This window comes from Camelus dromedarius, chromosome 6, assembly GCF_036321535.1.
Source record: "Camelus dromedarius isolate mCamDro1 chromosome 6, mCamDro1.pat, whole genome shotgun sequence".
NCBI lineage: Eukaryota > Metazoa > Chordata > Mammalia > Artiodactyla > Camelidae > Camelus > Camelus dromedarius.
In genome coordinates, this window is record NC_087441.1 from 47946293 (window position 1) to 47972119 (window position 25827).

General features: G+C 36.6%; 1 protein-coding gene across 1 annotated transcript in view; it reads right to left on the reverse strand.

Annotated features, from left to right (window-relative positions):
* Nucleotides 1-4754: 4754 nt before the first annotated feature.
* Nucleotides 4755-25827, reverse strand: part of LIN28B (lin-28 homolog B) — a 101587-nt gene continuing 80514 nt past the window's right edge. Inside the window, exon 5 of the mRNA XM_064487121.1 lies at nucleotides 4755-5573. Within this exon, the coding sequence (XP_064343191.1) occupies nucleotides 5204-5573 (370 nt within the window). The 3' untranslated portion in view covers nucleotides 4755-5203. The remainder of the gene's footprint in view (nucleotides 5574-25827) is intronic.

The following is a 25827-nucleotide window of genomic DNA, read 5'->3' on the forward strand; positions in this document are numbered from 1 at the left end:
TGCTTTCAGCTGCTGTTTTCTTCTGAGTCTTCAGATTCAGTCAATGGCTTGAAACGAATCTATATGAAGATTTGGGGGCTCCCTTCTTTGTGAGCCCTGGGGCTTGTCCCTCAACTTTCTGTTCTCTGGCAGCCCTGAATTTGTTTCCTCAGCTCAGTAAGACCACCACTTCCTGGGTGAGTTCTTCCACCCTGGGGCACCTCCGGGAACTGGGAAGTGACCACAGGGAAAAAGCTTGGGGCAAATGTTCTCACCGCTCATGCTTTTCCCTTTTCAGAGCTGGAAGTCCCTCACGTTCCTGGCTGCACTGGCGGCCCTCCACTACATTCAAAAAGTTGTTTTTTATACTCTGTCCCACCAAATTAATCTCTTTACTGATTGACTGAACATGCATTGTTTAGTTTCAACTCTGGCCTTTTGTTTATGCTGTTTCTTGTCCTGGATTCTCCTCTTTACAACCCCAACCACGCCCATCCTTCCTGCCCCACTGAATCTCACTTCCTCAAACCACACGTGCACTTACCAAAAATGTTGTTCTCGAACAATTTTTATTTCTATGACAAAACACTGCATGATGTTAAGAGAAAAGTGTAAAGTTGCAAACCACATATAATTTAAACAAATCATGAAAAATCTCCAAAACTCATCATAAATGCCAACGTTATATGTTTTATTTTTAATCAAGTAATTTCTTTAAACCTCAAAATATCCATAATTGACAGAATAAGACATTAGGCATGAAATGAGATTATAAAATCCACGGTCCGCAGAAAGGCAAACAGTACTTTTAGTCCGTCAAGATGACTGTACACGAGTGAAATGCCATCCCGAACACCTACGCCTTTTTTGTCCTTTAAAAACATACAGTTCAAGTGTTTTTTTTCACTTGTAAACAACATGAGCCAAAATGGACAATGAGGTAATCTAAATACTACTAAGGATAATTTTAAAACACTAGATAAAACACAATATTAAAGACATATAGAAATCAGTGTTCACTTTGGTCTCTGTTATGGTTAAACCTGTTAATACCCAAAAGCAACACAGACTGATTAAAGCCCGCTGGCGGTGGGTGCCAGTGGTTGGTAGATGTAAGTAATTCAAGAGGTAGTCAACACCATCATTTTCAAGCTGGTAACTAACTCTCACAAGTGTGAAGCCACAGATGCATTAAATGTCGTAACAGTTTCTCACAGTACGGTACTTTACCATGACATTGCAGCTCTGTTCCAAACAGACAATTTAAAAGCGATTCAGAGGTCAACCTCTCACTCTAACTGAACAACTATGAGACAGATCACAGGAACCACCACATCCGAAAGAGGCTGTTGACAGCGATGTAAGACAGAACTTGATGCTTTTAACAAGTTGTTCTTCCCTAAAACAAATAAATCTCATTAAGACATCTAGAGAATTAAAGTCATGCAGCTGCACTTGTACATACTTTCCCAAATTCCATAACCAAAGGGGAAACACACATATATATTTTATGATAAACATTTCTTAGAGAAAACAGATAAATTAATTTAAATTAACTTTAAGACTTAATGAGATTTCCCATGTCCTGTATAATTCATCTTACAGTGAATGTTACAACGTCTATTAACACTTATGGGCTTCTATTCACAAACTAAATACAGCTAGCAGTAACTGCGGGCCACAGTGGTGCAAAATAAAACTGGGCCAGAATATGAAAAAAAAAAAAATACCGGCAATAAAAACATCCTGTATCTGCAGATGGACCGATGCTAATAACATGATGTTTCTTGATCTTTTCCCCTACATTGCACGCCAAACTTCCAAGTTATAAGCAGGTAAAAATCTTTCTAAATCTTTCAACTGTAAAAATACATCCAAAGTCTTCTAGTAAAGACTAGAAATGCAAGTACAAAAATGTTTCTACTATAATCCGCCATGTAGCAGTGAATAGCTCACAGGGCTAAGAGATCGGTAGTGCATCTTTCTTAGGAATCACATTTGTGTTGACGTTGAGGGGTGAGGTCAAGGGGCAACTCATTCACAGACCTCTTGCCCAACCCCTTAGCAACTCCTGTAAACTGATGCTTCATGCAGACCCTACCGCTCAGTAGCTAGAAACGGCATTGCACATTCACTCCGTGTTCACTCCTTGGCAGCCAGTGCTAGTTAATTATGTGCCTGGGGCAATTACGCTGCGGTACGCTTGGCCTCAGGGCAGCATAGACACGAATGAAGCAGATTGGCATCTTTTATACTTTTGCCCAGCACACACACACACTCACACACCAACCTCTCTTCCCGACCTTTTCCCACTACCGACCTCTGGGCAAAGCAGCTATTTCCAAGATTGCTTGTGTGTTCTGTTTTACTTCAGTGGAAGAGTCCCCATAAGTCTTTAAACTAAATCCACGACAACATTTAAGGAAATGCTTGGAGACTTGGCTCACTAAATGAGATGCATGATTATTCACAAGTGTTTGTCAGAAACATGCAGTTGTGAATTGCTATCTATAATATAGATTAAAAGGTTCTGTACCAGAGAATTATCAGCCACTGTGAGGCTGGAGCAGCATAAAGGTGTGCTATGCATCAATAATGAGGTAGCCTTTTGCTGTAAACAGAATAATATCTCACCCATGTAAATGGACACTGTGCTTACATCAGTGACATTCACATATGCAAGGAGCTCAGGAAGTCTCCTTTAGAGTACTTTTCACATGAAATAAAAATAGGAGAACTGATATCTGGTATTTGGAAATTTTGATCAATGTCAAAACTCAGAGGTAGTTATTACTATCGTCAGTACACAACACTTATATAAAGGTCTGAGTTATTTGGTTTGTTTTGAGTAAGCAGGACTGTAGACTATTCTGTAAAGAAATGACAATATTAATATGGTATGTTCCCTGAGCAAAGTTCTTTGTCCTGAGTATGTTATGTAATAGTGATAATATTCTTATATAAAAAATAAACCCCAAATTTTAACCATAAGATAGGTTTGGTATGTGCTCTTAGTTCAGTCTGGTAAGATGCTTAAAATGATTTCAAATTGCACCCATAAGGTCCAGTTACAGTTTCTTTCTTCCTTTTTTTTTTAAACCATGATCTCAGCTCTGAACTGTTCCTATGTAAACAGGGAATGTCCAATTCTCAAGTCCATAATTTCCTATTTCTAATAAGGTCCAAGGAACTTTGGTTTGAATTTTCAAAGTGACGTCTTATGTTTTGCATTTTTACTGTTAACCTGCTTATTACACCTGCTAAAAATTAAGCAATGCCACTTTGATTTGTCTACATAATTTAAATAAGCTTACAATCCTCACATAAGGCAAGGAAGTACTTCTCTATAGCTATTTATCACATTCAATATCGTCAAAGGTAAGCTCTGCATCACAGCACACTGACACTTCAGTATATCCCATGGAGATTCTCACAAACACTGTCAACTCAAGCTGAGCTGGGAAGGACCGCGGCCCAGCCTGAGGCACGCTCTCCCTATGCGTGGCTTGCTTGCAGAAATGGTGGCAACCGTAGAAGCCTCCCTCTGGCAGGACACATCGGGGAGGGATCAGAAACTGTTCAGCAGAAAGTGTCTCACTTGAATCATGCTATTTTCTTTTTCTGATTATCTGAGCTTACACCAACAGGCTCATACAAAACTATACTTATTGCCAATGTTAATAAGCATTGTCACTGATCGGTACCTTCTTGGAGATGTTTCCGAAATTTATCCCTAACATCTAGAACCAGGATGACACCAAGATGAATTTTTTTTAATGACTGAAACCTAACGGGACCAATACCATGACTGGTTCCCAGGCAGATTTTTTCAATATAACAGGACCATCCTGAGAGGTTATCTCTGCCCCATCCCTGAATGTTCATCCTGAATCTACCATCTAGGGCCCTTTAGTATGAGTTACAAGGAAATTTCCAGAAGATCAACTGTATTGTATAAAAGACTTCTACCTCTCTGGTTGGAGAGGGCTGGGTACCTCTTGGCCCAGGCTCATCACGCTAGTTGCCTGCCACCAAACACTGTACTTCTTCATGTTATTCAAGGTCATACATATTGGGCAATTGTGAGCATTCACTTCATTTTCCTTCCCAACCCTGGCACTTTACAAATATCTGTGCTGTGTTGTTTGTATATTTTAGAAACAAGTCAGGTGACTCTCCAGGGGGAATAAAAACAGCCACTGAAAATATACACCAAACGATTGGAGTTCTCCTCCAAGGTCTTCAGTAGTAAACAAGGAGGCCCCTGCTCGAAGCGATGGTCAGAAGGATTGACTCAGTCAAGGGAAGCTGCTGTTGCCACAGTCCCTTAAAAACCTCACAACAGGTAAAAGATTATAATGAGCTGGTATCAAAATACCATTGAGAACAATCAAGTCACTACATTTATACATTTGCCCTCCCCTTCATTTCTCTTAATAGGCATCTAATTTACAATCAAAACACATGAATTAAAAACATTGAAATATCGGCACAGAAATTACACATTCATTGTCTTTTCTGGAGTTATGTATCCCAGATTCAAAAAAGTTTATGGCAGTCAGAGGCATATGGAATTAAGGTACTGCCTTCAAAGGGGTTGAGGGGGGGTGGACACACTGTATGGATATCAAGAAAAAGAGGCAATCCCAAATTCGGGAGAACTGGTGTCTTAAAAACCTTTAGTACCATATGATTGGCAGCTCTGAGATTTGAAGTATCCTTTGGTTCACACAAAAGGTAACAGTCATTTTTTTTCCTTAATGTAATATAAAGGGAATGGTATTTCAAGAAAACTCCAGGGGGTATTTTCAAAACCATCTAAAATACTTCATGTGGGTTTTCAGTTCTTGGGGATGTCCAGCTCTGTGAGTGTGGGTGTGTGCTTAATAGCTCTGTACACACATACATAAAGACAAGCCCTCTTTATACATGTGTCTACATTCTCTCTAAAATCCTCCTACACACACACACTCAAGCTCTCCCCCTCTCACACCTGCACATACAGATACTCATAGCATCTCATTCTCTGCGAGTAACGTGAAAACAGGACACCCTGCTCAAAGGTCATTTGCTTAGAGTGATTTGTCTGTTTACAGAAATTCACAGTTCCTCAACAGTAGTTAAAATCCCAGGTCAGCTGCTGTTTGTGAAATACTGTTCCCCTGTACTTGCATGAGGTAGACTTCCCAACTGGGGAGAGAAAAGGATGCGTTAAGGAGAAGGGTTATGTCTTTTTCCTCTTTTGAACGGAAGGCCCCTTTTTGCTTTGTTCTTCTGGTGCCGCAAGTGGCTTGGTGGACGAAGCGTCTTGGGGGGACCTGCCTGGCCACTCCGAGGTCTCGGACCTTGCCTCCTGCGGAAACGGTGGAGACGCGCAGCCGTGCCCTCCCCCCAGCTCTCGAGGGAAGGTCGAGGCGCACGGCTGGGACTCCGCCTCCTGTCTTCCCTGAGAACCGGGGGGCAGCTGCGCCATGCCTTTGTGCGGGCAGTTCGCCACCATGTGCGTGATGCTCTGACAGCAATGGCACTTCTTTGGCTGAGGAGGTAGACTACATTCCTTAGCATGATGATCAAGCCCACCACAGTTGTAGCATCTGCAACAAGAATAATGAACACATCTTGAGGAGGGCTCTATCATAAGATGCTTGGCAGAAAATAAAAAGAAAAATACCATATATCATTTATATGTGAAATCTAAAAAAAAATGAGACAAATGAACTTATTTACAAAACAGAGACAGACTCAGACATAGAAAACAAACTTGTGGTTACCAGGGGAGAAAGGGGGGGATGGAGGGATAAATTGGGAGTTCAGGATTTGCAGATACTAATTACAATATATAAACAAGATAAACAGCAAGGTCCTACTGTACAGCACAGGGAACTATATTCAATACCTTCTAATAGCTTATAATGAAAACGAGTATGAAAAGGAATATATATGTATAACTGAATCACTATGCTGTACCCCAGAAATTAACACAACATTGTAAACCAACTATACTGCAAAAATAATTAAACTAAAAAAACCCCTAAAATACACCAAATGTCAATGAGGGCAGCTTATTTTAATACACCTTCCTAGTAAGTATTAATGCTACTTAAAATATATTGCTTCAAAGATTATCATTACCAAAATGCTCCAGCAAAATTCTAACACTTGTACTGAATACAAAAGTCAATGAAAAGCAAGAATACTAAAGCATGAAAGACTCATCACTCCACAGAGAAATGATTCGACAGTGAGGTTATTGTAAAGGACGTTTAATCCACTAGAGGGCAGCCACGTTCAGCAAAAAACAAAAAAAAAAAAAAAAAAAAAACCAAAAAACACAACCACCAGCAAGCTTTAAAAAGATAGCTAAAAAACACAGCTGTTGACTTAATATGCAATGCCAATTCAACCAGCAATTGGGAAAATTACAGAACAAATTAAACTTTATGAGTTTAACATTTCTTTGGGTATTAATTATTTTGGCTGTGGAAACCAGTAAACTGAAAGAGTTTTTTTCTCTTTGTACACGTTAGTGCAGTGAAATCTGATAAATAAGAAAATCAGACATCTATCGTAAATGATACATGGGGAATTACCAAGTAATTTTAGAGCACAACAGAAAGTATCTGAATCAGAAGAATGCTATAAAAGAAAGCTTCTAGATACTTAGATTGGATTAGTAAAATTTGATGCTAGTTCGGTGACAGGAAAAACTTTTCTTTCTGTAGGAAGTTAGTTTTCCTTTTGCGGTAAATTCTTCTAAATTGAAATAAATATAAATCCATCCTTAATTAATATTAGAATGCACACTGGGGCACAGCTTGTACTATATGTTAGGAATTTTGACTTAGCTTCTAAAAGCTGAGAAATTATTCGGAAGATATATTTGCTCAATTTCAATCAGATTTTCTTTCCTTTAAAATTTTATATTAATAAACAATAAAATATAATAAAGTAGAGGAAATAAAATTTTATATTTACAAAGATTTTAATCTACTTGATTTTTTTTGCTTATTGATTTGTCTCCAAATGAAATGTTTAAGGGTTTCCTATTTTAAATTTATTTTCCAAATACACTTATGACTCCGTAATTCTCACTATGAAATACACACAATAGGTCACGACACTTTTTAAAAAATGATAGCAAAATAGGTAACTATCTTGAGAATCAGCTTAAGGCTACAATGACAAAATAATTAATTATATTAATTATCTGTGTGTGTGTGTGTGAGACTAGCAAGCTTATATAGCAAGCAGATACTACCATATATTTCAAAGACAAGCTACTCCTAACCCACTGGGAAGTATATGCAGGATACTTAGAATTTTATCTTCTGGGATAACTATAAGCTAATTTTTGTTACATGGCAAAAACTAGGATAACTTGTCCTAGTTATCAATGGCCTGCTCCTCTAGTTATCAATATTACCTTACAGATTTTAGAATGATGGATTCACAAGAATAATGGGCTTTTTTACTCTTTGCAGTAATTAACAAGTATTTATGTCAGGAAAAAAGAAAGCATCAGATTTTCAAAAATTAAAGTGAAAAATCAAGAAATCTCTTTTCATGATTAAATTATTATATAATCACATGCCTTAATATAATAAATTAATGAAACAATATTATAATGCAGTTTCAATACTGTTCAGCCATGTGTTCTAAGAGGTAATGCAAAATCAAAGAATAATAAAAATTATGATTAATGCTTGAAATTCAGGTCCCCTAAAAACACTCAAAAATGGCATCTTTAAAAAGTATTTAACCCTATTACTTATAATAATGTTTTCCCACATACTTCTCTTCTATAATGGATAAACGAATTCTTAAAATAAATTTGCTCATCTATAAAATATCTTCTTTTGAATTAAATTCACTTTCTTGAGGATAACATCCACTCAAGGGCTCATTTTTGAAGAGAGAGAAAATAGGTTAAAGGCTTGAGTAATAGAGGCGGCTCTCCTGTGGACACGTCAATTTTGTCAGTCACTTTGGTATCCAATTCAGGGACCCATTTGCCCACTCATCTACCAAGGGCCTGATGTCAGGACTCCATTTTTACAAATGGGGTCTTCCATCATACTGTGTGTGTGCATTTACCATTACATTTGGCTTTTAAAAGTTATTGTTAAGGATACTATGTAATTTTGGTTTCCTTGCATTTTGATCTGCATAGTTAATTCACTTCTTGAGCTTTTCAGATTTATGCTATCATTAGGCCAGACTGTTCTGCACTGAAAAGATTTGCATTCAGTGTAAATGTGTTTAGCCTTAAAAGGGGAGGAGGGGTATGTATTCTCCTCTTCTATTTAATCATTCAATGCCAGTCACTAAGAGTGCAGATCACACCCCATTATGAAACCCCTTCCTTCCCAAGGGACTGACACCAAAATGGAAATATTCAGCTACCTTTCGGCTCACAAGTGATTATCACACCACATACTCCTTGTATACAGAGCTCTACATAGTACCAGTCTCCTTTGTTCACCCTCCACACCTCTCCAAGTCAGCTTGCTTTTTTTAAGTTGAATGATTTTATGTGGTGATGCAAGCATTAAAACAGGTCCCAAAAGTAATTTTTAAAAACTGGGCTGACACTTACACACAGATAAAGAGCCAGCTCTGTTTGACTAAAAGTGCAATGGAAAAAAATATATCATAAGTGCTTCTAAGTATTTGAAAGTATTAACCTAGTAAGAATATATATATGGAAACAAATCTATATTCTGGGGGGTTAGATGGAGGCATTAGGGATGAGGACACAGTGATCTGTAAGCTTCTCAAAAGGAAGGAAACAATGAAAGAACAGTAAGTAAAGCAGTGTCAGAGAGAGAGAATAGAGTCGGAAAAGTGCAGGTGACAGGGCAGGAAGGAGGGATGAACACAGGAAAGGGTACATAAACATATCCGGGAAAGACAGATGAAAGGATCAATAAAATTTCCAAATGGGAGGCCAGAGAGGTAAAGAAAAATCACAGATTGGAAAGAATTTCAGAAACTAATTTGGAGAAACAACAACTGATTCTTTGAAGAGATTGTTTATCACTGTTAACCCTGATACAATCCAACTAAAATCCAGAAACGATGCTGATGATATTCATCAAGTCTACAGTTTTTGATTTTACTAAGTCTAAACACTTGTCATCTAATTCAGTTGTGTGTCAGTCATCCCAAGACCCAGTGCTGGGATGTGCTGGATCCCAGTCTGGAGGTGGGAGGGAGGTGCCGGGAGGAAATGCCATCAGAGAACCCAAGAGAGCAGACGAGAAGCAGAGGGTCCAGAGTGGAGTTTTTCGTCGAAGCAACCTGCCCACCCTGTACCTACTGAGGGTAAGAGACAGATTCTTAGGCTCGCCTTCCTGAAGGCTTCACTTTGTTCTCAGAGCTTCTAATCATCTAAATTTACACTGGGTATAGTTTACTCACTCCACAGGGTCTGCCCCAAGATACCAAGAGGAGAGTCAGAACACAGTGATGAACCAGAGCTGTAAACAGCAGCAGTGCACTGATTTTCCTCTATCAAAGCAACCTATTCTTCATGGGAATTTGCTTCTTTTGTTATTCTTATATCCAAACTCCTAAGGCTGTAAGGCAATTAAACAATAAAACATTTTAATAGAGTTCATTTTTATATATTTTTCCTAAGTACAGTGGTAAAGATATTGTTTTCAAAAATATTGGGAAGTAGGTTCTACAATATCAACGTTGTGTTGATGAAAAAAATGTGAGCCTCAGAGAGTTTACACGGAAGGAAATTTTATTTGAAAATAATAAATTTCACTTGTATTTTCATTATATAAAAACATTATACACAGTAATATTCATGTACATTTTATTACATGTAAGTCTAAAAAATACAGGGTCCTGAATTTAAAACACAGACACATATAGATTTGAAGTAGATTTTTCTTGAGATTTGGGTTACTGTTCTGTCACTATGCTGTGGGGAAGTGAGTGATCCCAACTATAAAATGAAAGGCTGCAACTAGTCCAGTCCAGACTTTTCACTGCCAACGCCCAGTTTTACTTCCATCCCTCTTGTACTTTATATGTTAAAAATTGTTGTCTTAAAAAATCAGTAAATCATTTTTCCATTCTCCTTAAATGTAGGCTTAAGACTATAAATCGAAACTTCAGGTTGACATGCTGTAATCAAAGCTATCAAACTGATTCAATGAAATTCCAGTCAAAATAAAGAAAATAAATTCCAGTCATCTTAGTTATTAGGTTATTAGCCCATGAAGTCACATTGTGATGTGAACAATTTATTTAGGTCTTGAAATAAATATTGCAATGAGATTCTGTTGGCTGGAGCAAATGTAAATTGCTCTTGGAGGGAAACTTGATAGCATTTTTCAAAATACTAATATACATACTCTCTGGCCCAGCAACTCTAAGAATTTGCCCTACAGGAATATTCACTGAAAAGCATAATGTTTTGGGTACTAAAACTTAACTAGAATGTTGTCCATATTGGTAAAAACAGAAAAATTAAATGAAAATAATGCCAAAAACAATAATACTTATCATCAAAACCAAGTAGTCTGGCTACAGTCTTTGCTCTTTACCACTGAGCTAACAATATGTAAAACTGAAGAAGAAATTAAAGCCCACATATACTGAGAAATACTCTATAGCTATTAAAAGGAGTGAAGTAACAGAATGTATTTTTTAAATGAGGTACATTTATATGTATTGACACGGAAAGATCTCTAAGACAAATTAAGTGAAAAAAGCAAACCACAGTATAATACATAAATACAGTATAATCCCATTTATGTTTCAAAAACACTATACATGATTATAAGTAATTGTTTGCAGTTTTAAATATGTGGGAAACCACTGGAAGGATAAACAGGACATTAACTGGTTGCACCTGGAGAGAACAGAGGTAAAGGTGAAGGGGGATGTTTGTTCAGTTTTACTCTACAAATTCTTGTGTACTTTCTTTCTTAAATAACAAAAAATTTATATATTGTATAACTGAAAAAAGAAGAGGAATAATAAAGTTGCACCTGCACTTTGTAATTTGACTTTCATTATCACTGTCAGATGACTGACAGTGAACCTGTATCCCAGCAATTCTAGAATCATCTTGGAAGCTTTCCAAAAAATACTTATGCCTGGGCCCTACTCCAGACCATTAAATCAGGATCTCTGAGCCCCAGGCAAGCAGTACTTTTTTTTTTTTTTTTTAAAGAAAGCTTCCCAGTTGAGAGTGAGCAGCTACTTGATACCCACAGCTGCAGACAAATCTGAGTTTAGCACTGACAGCCTCACCAAGAGAGCACTCCATAATCCCAACCATAAGGAATGTGGTTCAAAGCAGGATACTGAATACTCTGCAGACACTGTTTCAATAGTTCATCCATGCCTCAAAAGGAAGGAAGGAAGGAAGGGAAAAAGGAAGGGAGGGAGGGAGAAAAAAAGGTGTGTATGGATCTAATTTCTTTACTGTGAACTAAAAATGATTCCCTGAAACTTCTGGCCATAACAGCACAGAAGCCCACAACTTTTTAACATCACTGATCCCTGCTTATTTTGGAAGAACATTGCAAAAACCTACTGAGTTTAGTTTCACAAGTAGTTTCTCTGTTTCTGAGGCCATTACTCAATTCTTAGTTCATCAATCAAGGATGGGTTCAATGTATAGGCACCCATGTCATCAAAACGGGTGATAATTTACAGCTCTTGAATCAATTGCCCCTTTCTCTAAACTTCACCATCATTACCAATTAACATTTATTGATTTCCCATAATAACCCTTTTAATTCTCCACCTTCTGTTGCCTACATCTAAAATAATTCTCAAAAGCATATAAACTTCTTTACTATAGATGCTCCTGCAAACATTTCTAATAGCCAAATTCTGTTGACTATTACATAGAAAATGAATATAGATATAATAAAAAGATCTCTGCTTCTTATAAAGTCTTTTAGCCACAGAACTTTTTAAAACTCTAATATTTAAACTACATTTCACCTAGAAGAGTGCTTTCGATGAAGGTGCTACTGCTCACTCTGTTTTCTAAGCTTAGGAAAAATAAAGTGCATAATAGATGGTTTAAAACCTGCTTATTAGTTTGACTATCCTAAGGATAGGTTTTCAATATTTTTAAAAAGCAAAACTTAGTATAATTGCCATTCAGTTCTTTCTGGTAATAAACAGTAGATGTTTAGATGGCTCTGCATTGCCTAGTTTTAGTTATAGTAAGCCAGGGTCAGTCTTTTGTGAATGGAACTAATGTGAACTCAAAACTGCAAAACTGCTGGCAGTGGAAATGAACACTCCATGTCTCCTCTAGAGCTCAGGGTTCAGACCATTTACTCAACTGATCTGGGGTTTGCACCGAGTTCAGAGGGTATTTTTTTTACTTACCAACTGCTGTTCTAACCTCTTTTACTATCTGGTTCTATGATAAGCAGTTATCTAGATATCTGGCCTACTAGTGGATTCAACTGCTTACAATACCCATGCAGTCGTTTTCATAAATTCAAAGGAAAAACAGAAAAAACCAAACACTTAAGAGTATCTACAGTATGTATCACTCTGTACTAGATACTAATGAGATGGATGTGAATAGTTAGCTGATGGTTTTGTGTGTGTGTGTGTGTGTGTGTGTGTGTGCGCGCACGCGCGCGCATGTGTGTAGACAAATAAAATCTTGTTTGATGTCTTCTCCTGACTGCTTTTTGGATTGTCTTGTGTTTATTAGTTTTTTGACACTCTATCTTATTAATGCCATGGTCTTTCATCTGTATCATAACACCAGCTAAAAATGCACCCAAGTGTCTTGACAACCACCTAAAATATAGTAATAGCTCTATTCGCAAACCTTTCATCATCTTATAAAAACTAGAAGATGGAAAATGCGGGGCACAGATACATGATGAACGGTGGTGCAGGGTCAAGAGAAGTAGGGATGAAACATACAGCAGTTTTTAAATAGAGGAGGACATGAAAGGGGAAAGAACTCACTGGAGAAACTGGGGCAAAGCGAGCCTTTTTCATGTAAGGGCCCTTCTATCACATATGATTATAAGCCAGGCATCTTTGTATTTCATTCCATTATGTTTAAAAGCACTTGGTAGGTTGTGCAGCAATTCCACAGAACAATAATAGCTTGTTGAGAATTTGCTGCCTTGTATCATAACCTGAGGAGCGTACCCATGAATTCTAGGTCATAAGTTAAATCTGTATCGAAATAAAAATGTTCTCTCTCTTGTAGGTGACAAACAGTATCCCACACAGGTAATCTCTTCTGGCTAATGGAAAAGTTGAAAAGAACAAGGAGAAGGACATACTTATACACAGATAACTTAATGCTTTTCAATTTTTAGGAGTAAAAGCAGTTTGTTATAAAATAGGACCCAATCTCACATGCTGTGGGCACTCTGCCAGCTTGGCTTTCATGCTCCCATTACAAGTAAGGAGGGGTGTCCAGGTTAGGACCACACACACACACACACACACACACACACACACACACACACACACACACGAAAGCCAAATGTATTTTTGCAGGGGCAGCGCTGCAGCTATCCAAACTGCAGGTTTAAATTCATTCCTGTTGGAATCAAGGTCAATTTATCCACTATATTTGGTCACACTGACCTCTAGGCATAAAGTAGTTGTAGAAGATTAGTGCTGGTATTAAATATGAAGGAAAGAATTCAATATTTAACTTACCTTGAGATAGTTAAAATTAGGTATTTACTTAAATGGGAGAATCAGACTATAATAATCTGACTACAGAAATCTGAAAATGTCAGTTATGATAGCAGCCTTGGTGAAAACTTAAATCCTCCAGGGCCGCTTGCTTTCCACCAGACCATTTCACATTCACCAGTGTCAGAGGTGTGGCACCTGCTGTAAATAAGCACGGGCTTGGCCTGAAGAAAGACAATTCCATGACTACTTTTATATGTGTCAGCGTTTATAAATTTTTTTTTCTTGCCCATCACACGATTTCTTTTTAGGCTCTGGCTCAGAAAACCAGCCTCATTTTTATGGTTAACATTATTTCATAAATCCTTCTAAAGGATATCTTTCTCTTTGTCTACATTGAATTTTTTTTATTATTAAACATTTGGCCAGAAGCACAGACATTTTAAAAGAGGAATTTCATAAGGATTACTTCATAGGTGAAACAATAATTTGTTATCTGGAGAAGTAGGTGGAAACATTGAAACAATATATGATAGAATTTAAACACATAATAAAAATACTTCAGGTATTTAAAAAAAACTTAGGTATTCAAATAAGGATGGCAAAATTTAAAAGCTCATACTTTACAACACACAGTTCCTCTGTGAAAACACAGAAGGAAGAGACAGCATGAGAAATTTCTAAGGAAAGAAAGATGTATAGAGGTCAGGAATCAATTTTAGTAGCATGACTGATGAACTGCCCAGAAGAAGGTTAGATAACAGTTTCAGATTTATGCTGGTTATTTCCAAGCTGGAAGCAAAAAGAGGGCTAGATTAAAAGATGCAATCCTGGTTTTAGCCAAATGAGTCAAGGTTGCTATTTAGCCAAATTGGTTATTCAAAGCTAAGTTACCATGGCTTTACTACCTTTGATACAAGTAATAATGCTGGTAGTATTTGAGTTTCTACGAAGACAGTGTTAAAACAACTCCCTATCGTTGTACTACTTAGTTAATATTTTTAATATTAAAACTGAATTGTTATATTACTGAATTAGAAAGAACTGTGTGTAAACTTTCAATTTTGACAATGTTTATGTGAGTAGCATTAAAATATATTTACAGAGAACCTGTTGTCCTAGAGCATGTTGCTTGGTTATCTATCCAAAATGTACCCACAGGGTTAACTCACATGCAAGATGCAAAAGGAGACTGTCCAAAACCATCTCCCATCACTATAGCTACTCAGGGATCAGAAGGAGTTAAAACTCTTCTGCGGAAATCACCAAAGAAAGGCTTCTAATGATCAATAAGTTTGATCTCCCGTCCCAGCACCAGCTCCTGCTGAGGAAAATGATGAAGTATAGGTGAGATGTAAATGACCGCCTCCTTTCCCTCTCCAGCCCAACTGGTCTTCCTGTGAAGCTAAATACTGCTCTTTGCCAAGAATGAGAAGTTCTTAAATTGCTCACCATGTAGGTAGGTAGGTAAAAACTGAACAAGGAAAATTGCTACTACGTTCAGATAACTTTCATAAACTGTGATGTTATCTCCTCTCTGTGTAGGTCTGATCTCAAAGGGTAAGGCTTCAGGTAAAGTCATGTAAGGTATTCTTGGCCTCATGGCAACTTCTTTTTCCCTCCTTATTGGTTGCAGCTGCTCTTCACGTCACCCATGTGACTAAAGGTGGATGGATGGTCAAGCTGCCAAGGCATCCCTGCAGATCTCTTTTCTGATCACTGATCCCTTCAGGAATCTTGTTTTCCTATTTGAACATTTTAAGGCTGTGATGCTGCAAACACACGGCCACTTTTACAGAAAGAGACAGCTGTTGAGCCAAGGATGGAGGTCAGAGCTGAAGGTAGGTATGAGAAGAGCAGACAGGTCCTTGGACAGAGCCAAGCCAGGATTGTTGACCCATGTCCAAATAAGTGTAAACCACTACAACTAGATTCTGCACATTACAAATTTATTTGTGCATATTCTTGTCTTGAAGACAGTTCCTTTAGCATTTGAACAATGGAGTTTTCATCTCCTTTTGGTCATCCTTTGAATTTGGTTGGTAAAGTTTACATGAAGAATTTGGTTTATTCTCTTAGTGGGACAAAAGAAGCAAAGCCTTTGAATAATTCTTCTATGTTTCTCTAACAGAAAAAGCCTTGAAAAATATCTTGGCAGGTGTAGTGAAAGGAGGTAACATTCTTTGGATAATATTTGATCTATTTTACTCTAGAAATGTATGTATTTAAGAAAACTAATAAATATTTTACAATATGATAGCTGCAAATGGCAAAGCGCTATTTATTGATCACACTGAGTGTGAAGTTCTCTTCATATGTTTTATTTTTATAATTGAATACAAAATATGTGTATGGAAAAAGTTGTGCTTCAGTGGAAAACCATGCCTTGTCTAGACTCACTCACAATTAGGGATCATCTGATTCAGATTCTATGAGTTATTTTACAGCTCTTTAAATTGCCAATAACTGCAAAGTTATTCTTGCCCAAAAAGCGGCAAATTCTGCCTTGTCAGTTTCAATTGACTTTTCCGTGTGGAAAAAGCTAGTGTTGCTTCTATTTGCATGTTAATTTCAATATTCCTAATCGACAAATGTGTCTCCCCTTTGGATTTTCCTTTGAAAAGGTTATAACATCTGCTTGTTTCCCTCATTTAACTGAGCAAAATTTTTAACACTTTCTCATTTTATATCTGCTCGTGAGTTATGTTACCTTTTTTGAAAATTATCCTATAATACTCATACAGTAAATATATATCATAGAAGCCACTGCATGAGATGCAAAGATCATTATGAAATCATGATGACCTTGTTCTTTAAGCACACAGAATCTAGAAAAAAGATAAGATAAATGCACAACAAATTTTAACATTCAGGGTTATTGGACCCAATTTAAGTTTTTGTGTTTCTTCTCAGTGAACTAATTTTTCCTATACCGTGAAACATTCTGCTCTTTCATGATCCTGAGAATTACGCTCAGGAGTTTAAAATAATAAGAAAATTCAAACTTTTCCAAAGACACACAAATGGCCAACAGGTAGACAAAAACGTGTTCAACACCAGTAATTATTAAGGAAAGGCAAATCAAAACCACAATGAGATATCACCTCACAGCTGTCAGAATTGTTGTCATCAAAAAAATCCGAAAGGGATAACAAGTGTTGGTGAGATTGTAGAGAAAAGGGAACCCTTGTGCACTGCTGATGGGAATGAGAATTGGTGTAGCCACTATGGGAAAAAGTATGGAGGTTCTTCAAAAAATTAACAATAGAACTACCATAGGATCCAGCAATTCCACTTCTGAGTATGGACCCAAGGGAAACGAAATCTTTATCTTGAAAAGATACCTGACCCTCATGTTCACTGTAACATTATTTACAAAAGCCAAGACATAGCAACAACCTAAGTGTCTACCAATGGATGAATAGATAAAGAAAATGTGTTTTTTTTATACACACAATGAAATATTATTCAGCCATAAGAAGGGAATCCTGCCATTTGCAACTATATGGATGAACCTTGAAGGTATTATGCTAAGTGTAGTAAATCAGATACTGAAAGACAATTACTTTTGTGTGGAATTAAAAAAACAAAGTCAAACTCATAGAAATAGAGAATATAAAAGTGGTTGCCAGGGGTCAGGGGGTGGGAGAAATAGGGAGAGGTTGGTAAAAGGATACAAACTCTCAGCTGTAAGATGAATAAGGTCTAAAGATCTAATATACAACATAGTGACACAGATGATAATACTGTATTGTATAATCGAAATGTGCCAAGAGAGAACTTAAATGTTCTTACAAAAAAAAAAAAAAGAGAGATAAATATGTGAAGTGATGGATGAGTTAATTAATTAGATGGGAAGAATCCTTTCACAAGGTATACATATATCAAATCATCATGATGTACATTTTAAATATCTTAAAATTTTACCTGTCAATTATACCTCAATAAAACTAGAGTGGGGAGGGACATTAGAATTTTTCCCACTTGTTAATGCTTTTCCTCTTCTCTCATATTTTATATAACTTTCCCACTTCTTAACTCACTATGCTGGAAAATCACTGAAACAAAGGTCAGGAAACTTTGGCTCTTGGTTTTAGCTCTATTATTAACTAACTCTTCATCTCACTTGCAAGATGGCGCTAGTACTTGAATTCTCCTAATTCTCTTGATTCTCTCCCAGTTTAAACTATTTATGATCTTAGTCTTATAATATACAACTTAGCCTGATCTTATGAGTTTTCCAAGAAATATTTGCCAGCCCAGTAGTGGGCAATGGCAGGTACAACAGACCCAAATTTACCCAGTTGGGGTTGGCAAAGTGCATGCTGGGAACCAACAAAAGGATGAAGGGTACAAGTTTGCTCATAGAAGCATTACTGAAATAAGCTGGTCCAAGCTGGGAGGAGAGGCACCTGAGACCAGAAGCAATTCAGAGGATGAAAAAAGGGGGGATAGGGGAGAGATTTTAAATACCTAGACTCAATAGTCTCAGTCATAATTTCATAACCATAAATATCAATTTTACTGTATGTTCATTTGGAATCAAGATTATATAAATTATCACTCAATTGCCCTATGCAATCCTAGAGTTCAAAACTACTGGCAGAGAATTTAATCTATGTAACATTATTCTGATCTGCTTCCTTAATAATCTATTAATTATACAATTAAATAATTTTTGGATAACTGGCAAAAAACCATTTTAAATTTAAGGCTCTCACAGAAAAAAAAAGAAAACTAAAAAATGATCTGATCATCTAGAAGGATGATAAAGTTGAACTAAATCATGGCTATTTCATTATCCTTCTCATTGCACTGCCCAAAGGGCTGCCTGGTCTTTCCAGAAAGCATAAAAGACATCAGGAGACAGGGTTTTTGTCATCTTTTTCTGTTTAACCCTTCATTGAACACAGTTGAGAACCCAGACACTTTAATTTTCTGTCCATAATGGCAAAGAAAAGAGAACTGACAGAAGACATTTCACAATTGTTACATGAATAAGAACACAAAGACAAAAAGACAGACAGCAATACTCCAGACTCTAATGATGATTAAATTAATTGCACAAGCTAAATCTCAGATTATGAGTCTTCACATAATATATCCTAGAAATACATTTTCTCAAACTCAAGAATCAATGAATGAACACTATACTTCTATGGACAAAAAGGAAATGTATTATCCAGTTAGTCATTCTATAGGGAGGATGTCATCATGGAAAATTTTTTTGAAAGGAATATTTGCTAAAGGACATGTAACAGTATTCTTTCACATTTTATCAAGTCTGTGCTAGGGAATTTACTTGATATGGTTCATAAGTGGACATATACTGAAGGCACTGACTGAAAGGAGATAAACAGCATAGAAATGAAAAAGTTCACTAAACTGATCATTCTAATCAATGTCTAAAACTGAAAATATTGTTATTATAGAATGAAGAAAATGACCAGTCTTAATTCAACAAAATTAGCCACGAAAGCTTTCAAAGCATTGCATCTTGATGATATAAGTGCAAGAAAAACCAGAGGCAATAAAAAGCCAGAACCTCTTAGAGATATGTGTGAAATCTGGATCAATATTCATAAGATGGTTATGTTCCAGGCTCATCTATGAGCAATTATTTTTGCTCAAAGGATATTGCCCATTTTGGATATGTATATCTTCACACCAGAAAAATATGGATTAAATTGGGGTTTGTTACATTTAACTTCTTAATTTAATTAATTTCCAATCCAGTTGTTTCTCATAATATCTCTTTACTTTTATATCTGTAAATTATTTGTAAAATGGATTTTTAAAATAGGTTTCACAAGAGTCCATTGGACTCAGATTGTAACAGGTGATGGCTGTTCTTCCTGGTATATTGGTGGCTAATAACATGTAGAATTTGATGAATGGTGTAAGAGATATAAAGTGTTACATCTTTTCAAGAGAAGACATGATTACACGTATTGGGAGCAACAGGAATGGTTTTGTAAAGGAGTTGGCCTGGCTACAACAAGCTAGTCTTCTTGCCAGGTGAACATATGGCATGAATAAGAAGACAGGATTGGGAAACTGGAGGATGTCTTGGAAGGCAATTGGCTAGCTTGGAAAAGAAAACGGAAATCCAGATTACTAAACTGAATGTTAAACATACTTTATAATTTAATATCTTTAAAAATCTTTCATCTTATAGTTGAAAAAATTGAGTTTCAAAGTTGACACATACATGCCTCATGACCACAGACCTAATAATGGGGAGCCCAGGATTTCACCCTGTAACTCCAGTGATGCATGATAAATCACTTAATCTCTCCGGGCTTCCTCGTCCATAAATAAGTTTCATCGTTCAGGAATCCTTTTTCAAAGATAATAATTCCCACTTACTTCACATGGTTACTGCTGGTCTCAAATGAGATAAATATTTTAAAATTCTTTGCAAACTACAAAGCTCTATATAAATGGTAGAAACAATTTCTTTCCCTAATCTTGGATATTACATTCCTGAAGCACTTCCACTCCACTAGTGGTAAGATAACTAATAATAGAAGAACTAAAGTTCTCATAAATTACGGTTGGAGAAAGCAAAAATAAATAACAGGAAAAGCTTAAAATATCTCTCCCTTTTCAAGAATAGTAAAGAGAACAAACTAAATAGCCTAATAATGATATTTTGCATATTTTATGGATACTCTATAAGTAATTTGCATTTATCATTCCTTGTGTACTGGGATTTCTTTACTATCTCTTACTCTGCATTTTGATGAGATACTAGTAAATTAATTTGCTTTGTTGCAGATGCCAACCATTTTTTCTTGTATGTGAGTAACTGTGAAAGTATTCAGTATTTTTGTGATTTACATATTGGAGTCCCTAAAAATCAAATCTAGAGTAACTTTGTTTTAATAAATTCTATCAGAAAATTTTGTAGCTGAAGAAAATTGTAAAGACATTAATCTGTGTATAATACAGTTTTATATATGGGAAATTTGTTCACTATTCCTAGATTCTAGAAACCATTCTTTCATCTAGCTTGTAGGATAGATACTCTATTACACTGGTTTTCTTTCTACTTTCTGACATTATTTTCCTATCTTATTCTCAGTACCTTCATGGATTCACCAAGAGCTAAACATACACTTGTCTATCATCTCTCCTCTGAAAAATCTCTCCTTTAAGCAAACGATTTTCTTTATGTTGATCGCTCACAAATTATACCCACTTTGATGTCTGCCTGTAATCTCAAACTCAACTCATCTCTTCAAGGCCATTCTGACCCCTCATTTCCAGATGTCTTCTAGTATTGATTAATTATCCTTTAAGTTCCATAGTTCATCACTGCAGTCATAGTGTGTATTGCTACATTATTTGGTTGTCTCAAAGAAAAGGAAAAGCTATTATTAAAATCTTCTCTAGCATTTTTGTCCTTTAAAAGCAAAATGGAAACAGAAAGCTTACTCTTGGGTCAACTTTCCTAAGCCTATAAACAGTCTTTTCAATTTCCTATCAACTTGGGGATAGATTCCTGCCTCCCGTCTCTACGCCATGCCACAGACTGGTCATGCTAACTGACACTCTGTGTACATCTATCAACCCACTGGTCCACTCAATTACTAACCAGTGATGAGCATATTAGTATCACCTTATATAATGTAAATGAAACAAACAAAAATTTATTAAATTAGTCACTCTGTATTATTTTTAATAGTGCAATAAAAGAATAAAAACAATGAAAATGGAAAATAATTCTGAATTGTTGGATCCTAAAGATGGGAGAGAACTTAGTATCAAAAGGGCAGCTCATTAAAGTGGGTGAAGTACAGAGTGACTAATGTCAGAAAGAAATAAAAGCAAGAATTCCCACCTAGCATACTTTTTGTACCGATGTCACTGTTATGTACGTATTCTACTCAACATTGCAGAGTAATAGGCACCCACTAGGCTATCATACAACCCTGTGGTAGCAGCCTCATCTCCTGGGCAAAAACTATCAGACTCAGCTCAATTTCCCTTTATCTAGTCATCTTTTGGCAAATCTTTTAGACTCTTGACTAAGTTTCAGTAATCATTATAACATGAGTTTTCAGAGAAGCAGCAACAGGAGAACTAAAGTTAACTGCGTGTTGACGTGCATCTTTGGAGATACTGCTAATCTGAAACTTGAGGAGATGCTGAGGCTGAAGCCACAGATTTGGGAGACATTACTGAAAAGGCACACAGTAGTTAAAGTCATAGGACAGAGGTCAGCCAGCAAAACGTAAAGCGTGAGAAGAGAACTGCAGATAAAGCTTTCAGAAATGCTTCTATTTAATAATTTTCAGGTGGAAGAACCAGTGAGGTGTCTGAGAACCAACAGTCAGAGGAGTAGGAAGGCAAGAAAAGAGGTGCTTCCCTAGTTAAAAAAGAAAATACAGTTTTGGAGTGGAGAAAGTGGCTGATAGTGATCAAATTAGATGAGGTATTAAAATAAGTTGATGGACTCAGCAAGCAGGAGGCAGTAAGAAGCCTCAGAACATACAATGAACACAAAAGAATTAAGGAGCCATAACTGAACTGCAGTGCCAGCGCCCAACTGAGCTTCCTCAGAATCAAACATGCATATCTTAGGAAATAGGAATCCCTCAAGGAGTGGAGAAAAACCTCTTTTCAAAGCTGTATACTATATATTCTTTTGAAAATCACCAGAGTCCAATAGAAAAACAGGAAAAAGACATGAACAGGAAATGCACAAAGAGAAAGAAAAATGACCCAAAATACTTTTCAAAACTCACACTAATAAAAATAGTGTTTTGAATCAACCATACCCCCCCAAATCAATGAATTATTTTCCCATCAAAGTAGCATATAAAAATACTCTGATCATACCACTGAAAACGACTAAAGATACTGGACAAAGTATTTTTAAAACACCATTTGAAATGCATTACTGATCAGGCAAGAAAGCCAGGAATGCTTAGAAGTCAAAAAGGAAGTGAGAGGAAGGAAACCAGGGCAGTAAGTGGAACACTGAAATAGACTCTCACCATGGAGGCATCCACAGAACACTGCCAGCCTTAAGCTTTAAGTTTGTAAGGGGGATGCTGGAGCAGAAGGGTCAGGAAACAAAGTCTAGGATCTGCCTGGAAGCTAAGGGTGCCAAAGGAGATTCTGTCCCATAGAGCTGGACCCCTCTCCCCAGCTGCAAAAATCCTGCACCCACGATGTGAAGATAAATGAAAAATAAACTTCCCTGAAGAAGGGGATGGCATGGAAACTGTTCCACCCCCAACATGGGGCTGGAAGGAAGAGAAGACAAACCTCTGCTGAGAAGTGATAACCACAACCCAGGCAGCAGCTCAAGTGGGGATGTGGTATAAACCGAGCATGTCTTATAACATGGTTCACAGTTGGTACAAGTGTCTCCAGGTACATGATAAAAGCACGCACACACGCACGCACACACGCACACACACACACACACACACACACACACACACACACACACACACACACACACAATAATCCCTGGGGAAAAGAAGTATTTTTTTAGTCAGGAGTCAAAAAAATTCCCACACAGATAAAAGTCCAAGAAATATGACTGATTAAAACAATCATAAAAAAACAAAAGAAAATGGGGCACCATGAACTAGGGCTAGTAGAATCAGACCCAAAGACTTCAGATAGTAGGTTGATCAGATTCAGACTGTAAAATAAATAAATTTTGATATGTTTAAAGCAATGGTTCTTAACATTACCAGGCCCGTGTCTACTTTTTATAATAAATATTTTTGTAATGCCCCTATTGTTATCCTGAAGAAGATTTAAAGTAATATATTCTACATATACACATTAGGTATGCATATGTTTTATATTTATTTATATATACATAACTTAAGCATAAAATATGGGAGAAAAAAGTAATTTATAATAAAATAATACATATTTCAATAAAAAATGCAGTAACAATACCACACTAGAAGACACAATGAAATTGTCAGTGCTTGTACTTGTCTATGATAAATAAATAAGCCATTCCATACAAGTACAGGAAAATAAAAAAGGAGAGGTACAGGGGCATAGTAGAATAAAAATTAGTGTGAGTGAACTATATACAACAAGAAAGGAAATGACCTTAATTTAAGCAGCACAGCATGTCAAGTCAAATTTTAAAACAATCAATATGTAAAATATGAGAAAATACACTCTTCAAATGAGCTAGACCTTATTTATCAGTGCAGTATCCAATTCCCCATGTTGTAACATGGTAGAGATAGAGATGAAGTACAGCAGAAAACAAACCATACATCTTTTAACCCTACCAAATGCTGAGACATAAATTCAGTGTCAAATACATAAAAAGACCTTGGAAACCATATCCTTTCATAGGTGACAAGGAATAGCCGATGGACTAGAAAACAAAACAATAATACAAGAGCTTATAGAAAAATTGTTTCTGGAGACAGTATCACAGTAGGGCTGAAAAACAACTTGCAACCCCCAAATAAATCATTTCTACCTGTAATTCTTTACTTTCTGTGTTACAAACAAATTAAGAATATACAGGTTCAGTAGGCTTCTGGCCATGACAGACTCACTGTTGCTAGGCTTGCTCTCCTCCAGTAAACAACTAAAAAACTGGAAAAGATATCTGAGATAACAGTTTATAGGCACTGGATGGGACAACAGGCAGTGGAATGCACTATAGACGGGAAACATTCAAAGTAAGCACCATGTATGACCTCGCTTTCTGAGCAGACTTTCAGGACTAAGGTTCAAAGAGATGGAACCCAAGCATAGCACTGTGATGTCAGTGAGTGAGAGAATTAAAGATTTGAGCTAAAGGTTTAGGAAACAGTTGAAATTGTGGAACAGGTTACTGGAGAGAAGAAATCTGTGCCAAAGAGCCCCCTTGCATCCATACGCAGAGTGAGACTGCTAAGCACAGAAGAAAGAGGCTGCTATTATTTGGTGGAGAGATAAGCAAAGACGCAAGGTCACACAGTGCTGGGAGATACAGGAATGTTTCCCAGCCAGAGTGGCAAGATCACCACTGGATCTCTAATCCAGCAGCTTGGGCATTCAGTTGAGATCCCAGTAACTCATACCTTAGAAATAAGGACAATTCCTCAGAGGAAGGGCTGCACCTTAGGACTAAACACAAAACCAACGCAAATGTATACTAATTTAGAATAAAAACAAGGCCGGCAGAATAGAAATCTACCAGTAATTCAATTGCCTGCCACAATAAAACTCAACACCTTATAAAGAAGATAAAAATCTAGACTCTTTACAACTGTCAGCAACAACAATCTGCATACAGTAAAAGAATTACTAGACATGCAAAGAAGCAGGAGAAAGCAACTCACATTCAAGGAAAAAAGCAGACAATAGAAAAGACCCTGAAAAGACCCAAATGGTGGAAGTAAGAGAGCTCAAAACAGCTACGATAAATATATTCAACAACATACAGGAAAAGGACATGCTGGATAAACAACATGGGGAAACTTGGCAGGAAAAAGAAAGAAAACTATAAAAAATAAACCAACTGGAAATTCTAGAACTGAAAGCTGTATCTAAAATGAAGAGTTCACCGACTGGATAGAAGCATTGTGGAAACTGCAGAACAAGAATCAGTGAATTTAAAGATAGACTATAAAAGAAATAGTATGAACTGATTTCAGAGAAAATAAAGGACTGAAAAATATGAACAGAGCCTCTGTGACATGTGGTATAATATGAAATAAAGCATTATATATGTAGTTAGTCCCAGAAAAAGAAGAGAAAATGAGGCAGAAAAAAATACTTGAAGAAATAAAGGCTAAAAGGTTCCTAAATTTTACAAAAAACATCTTTAATCGACAGATCAGAAAAGCTCAGAGAAACCCAAACGTGATAAATACAAAGAAAATCACACCTTGGCACATGGTACTTACTACTAAAAACCCAAATAAAGGAGTAACGGAAACAGACATATTTCACACCATGAAATGCAGAAATAAATGACATTTGATGTCTTCTAAGAACTAATGGAGTCCAGGTAGCAATCAAACAACATCTTCAAAGAAAAAATACTTTCAACTGAGTATTTTGAATCTATTAAAAATATCCTTCAAAAATGAGAGTAAAATAAAGATATTTAAAACAGCGAAAAAAATGTGACAACGAATATATGTATGTTTATGTATAACTGAAAAGCTGTGCTCTACACTGGAATTTGACACAACA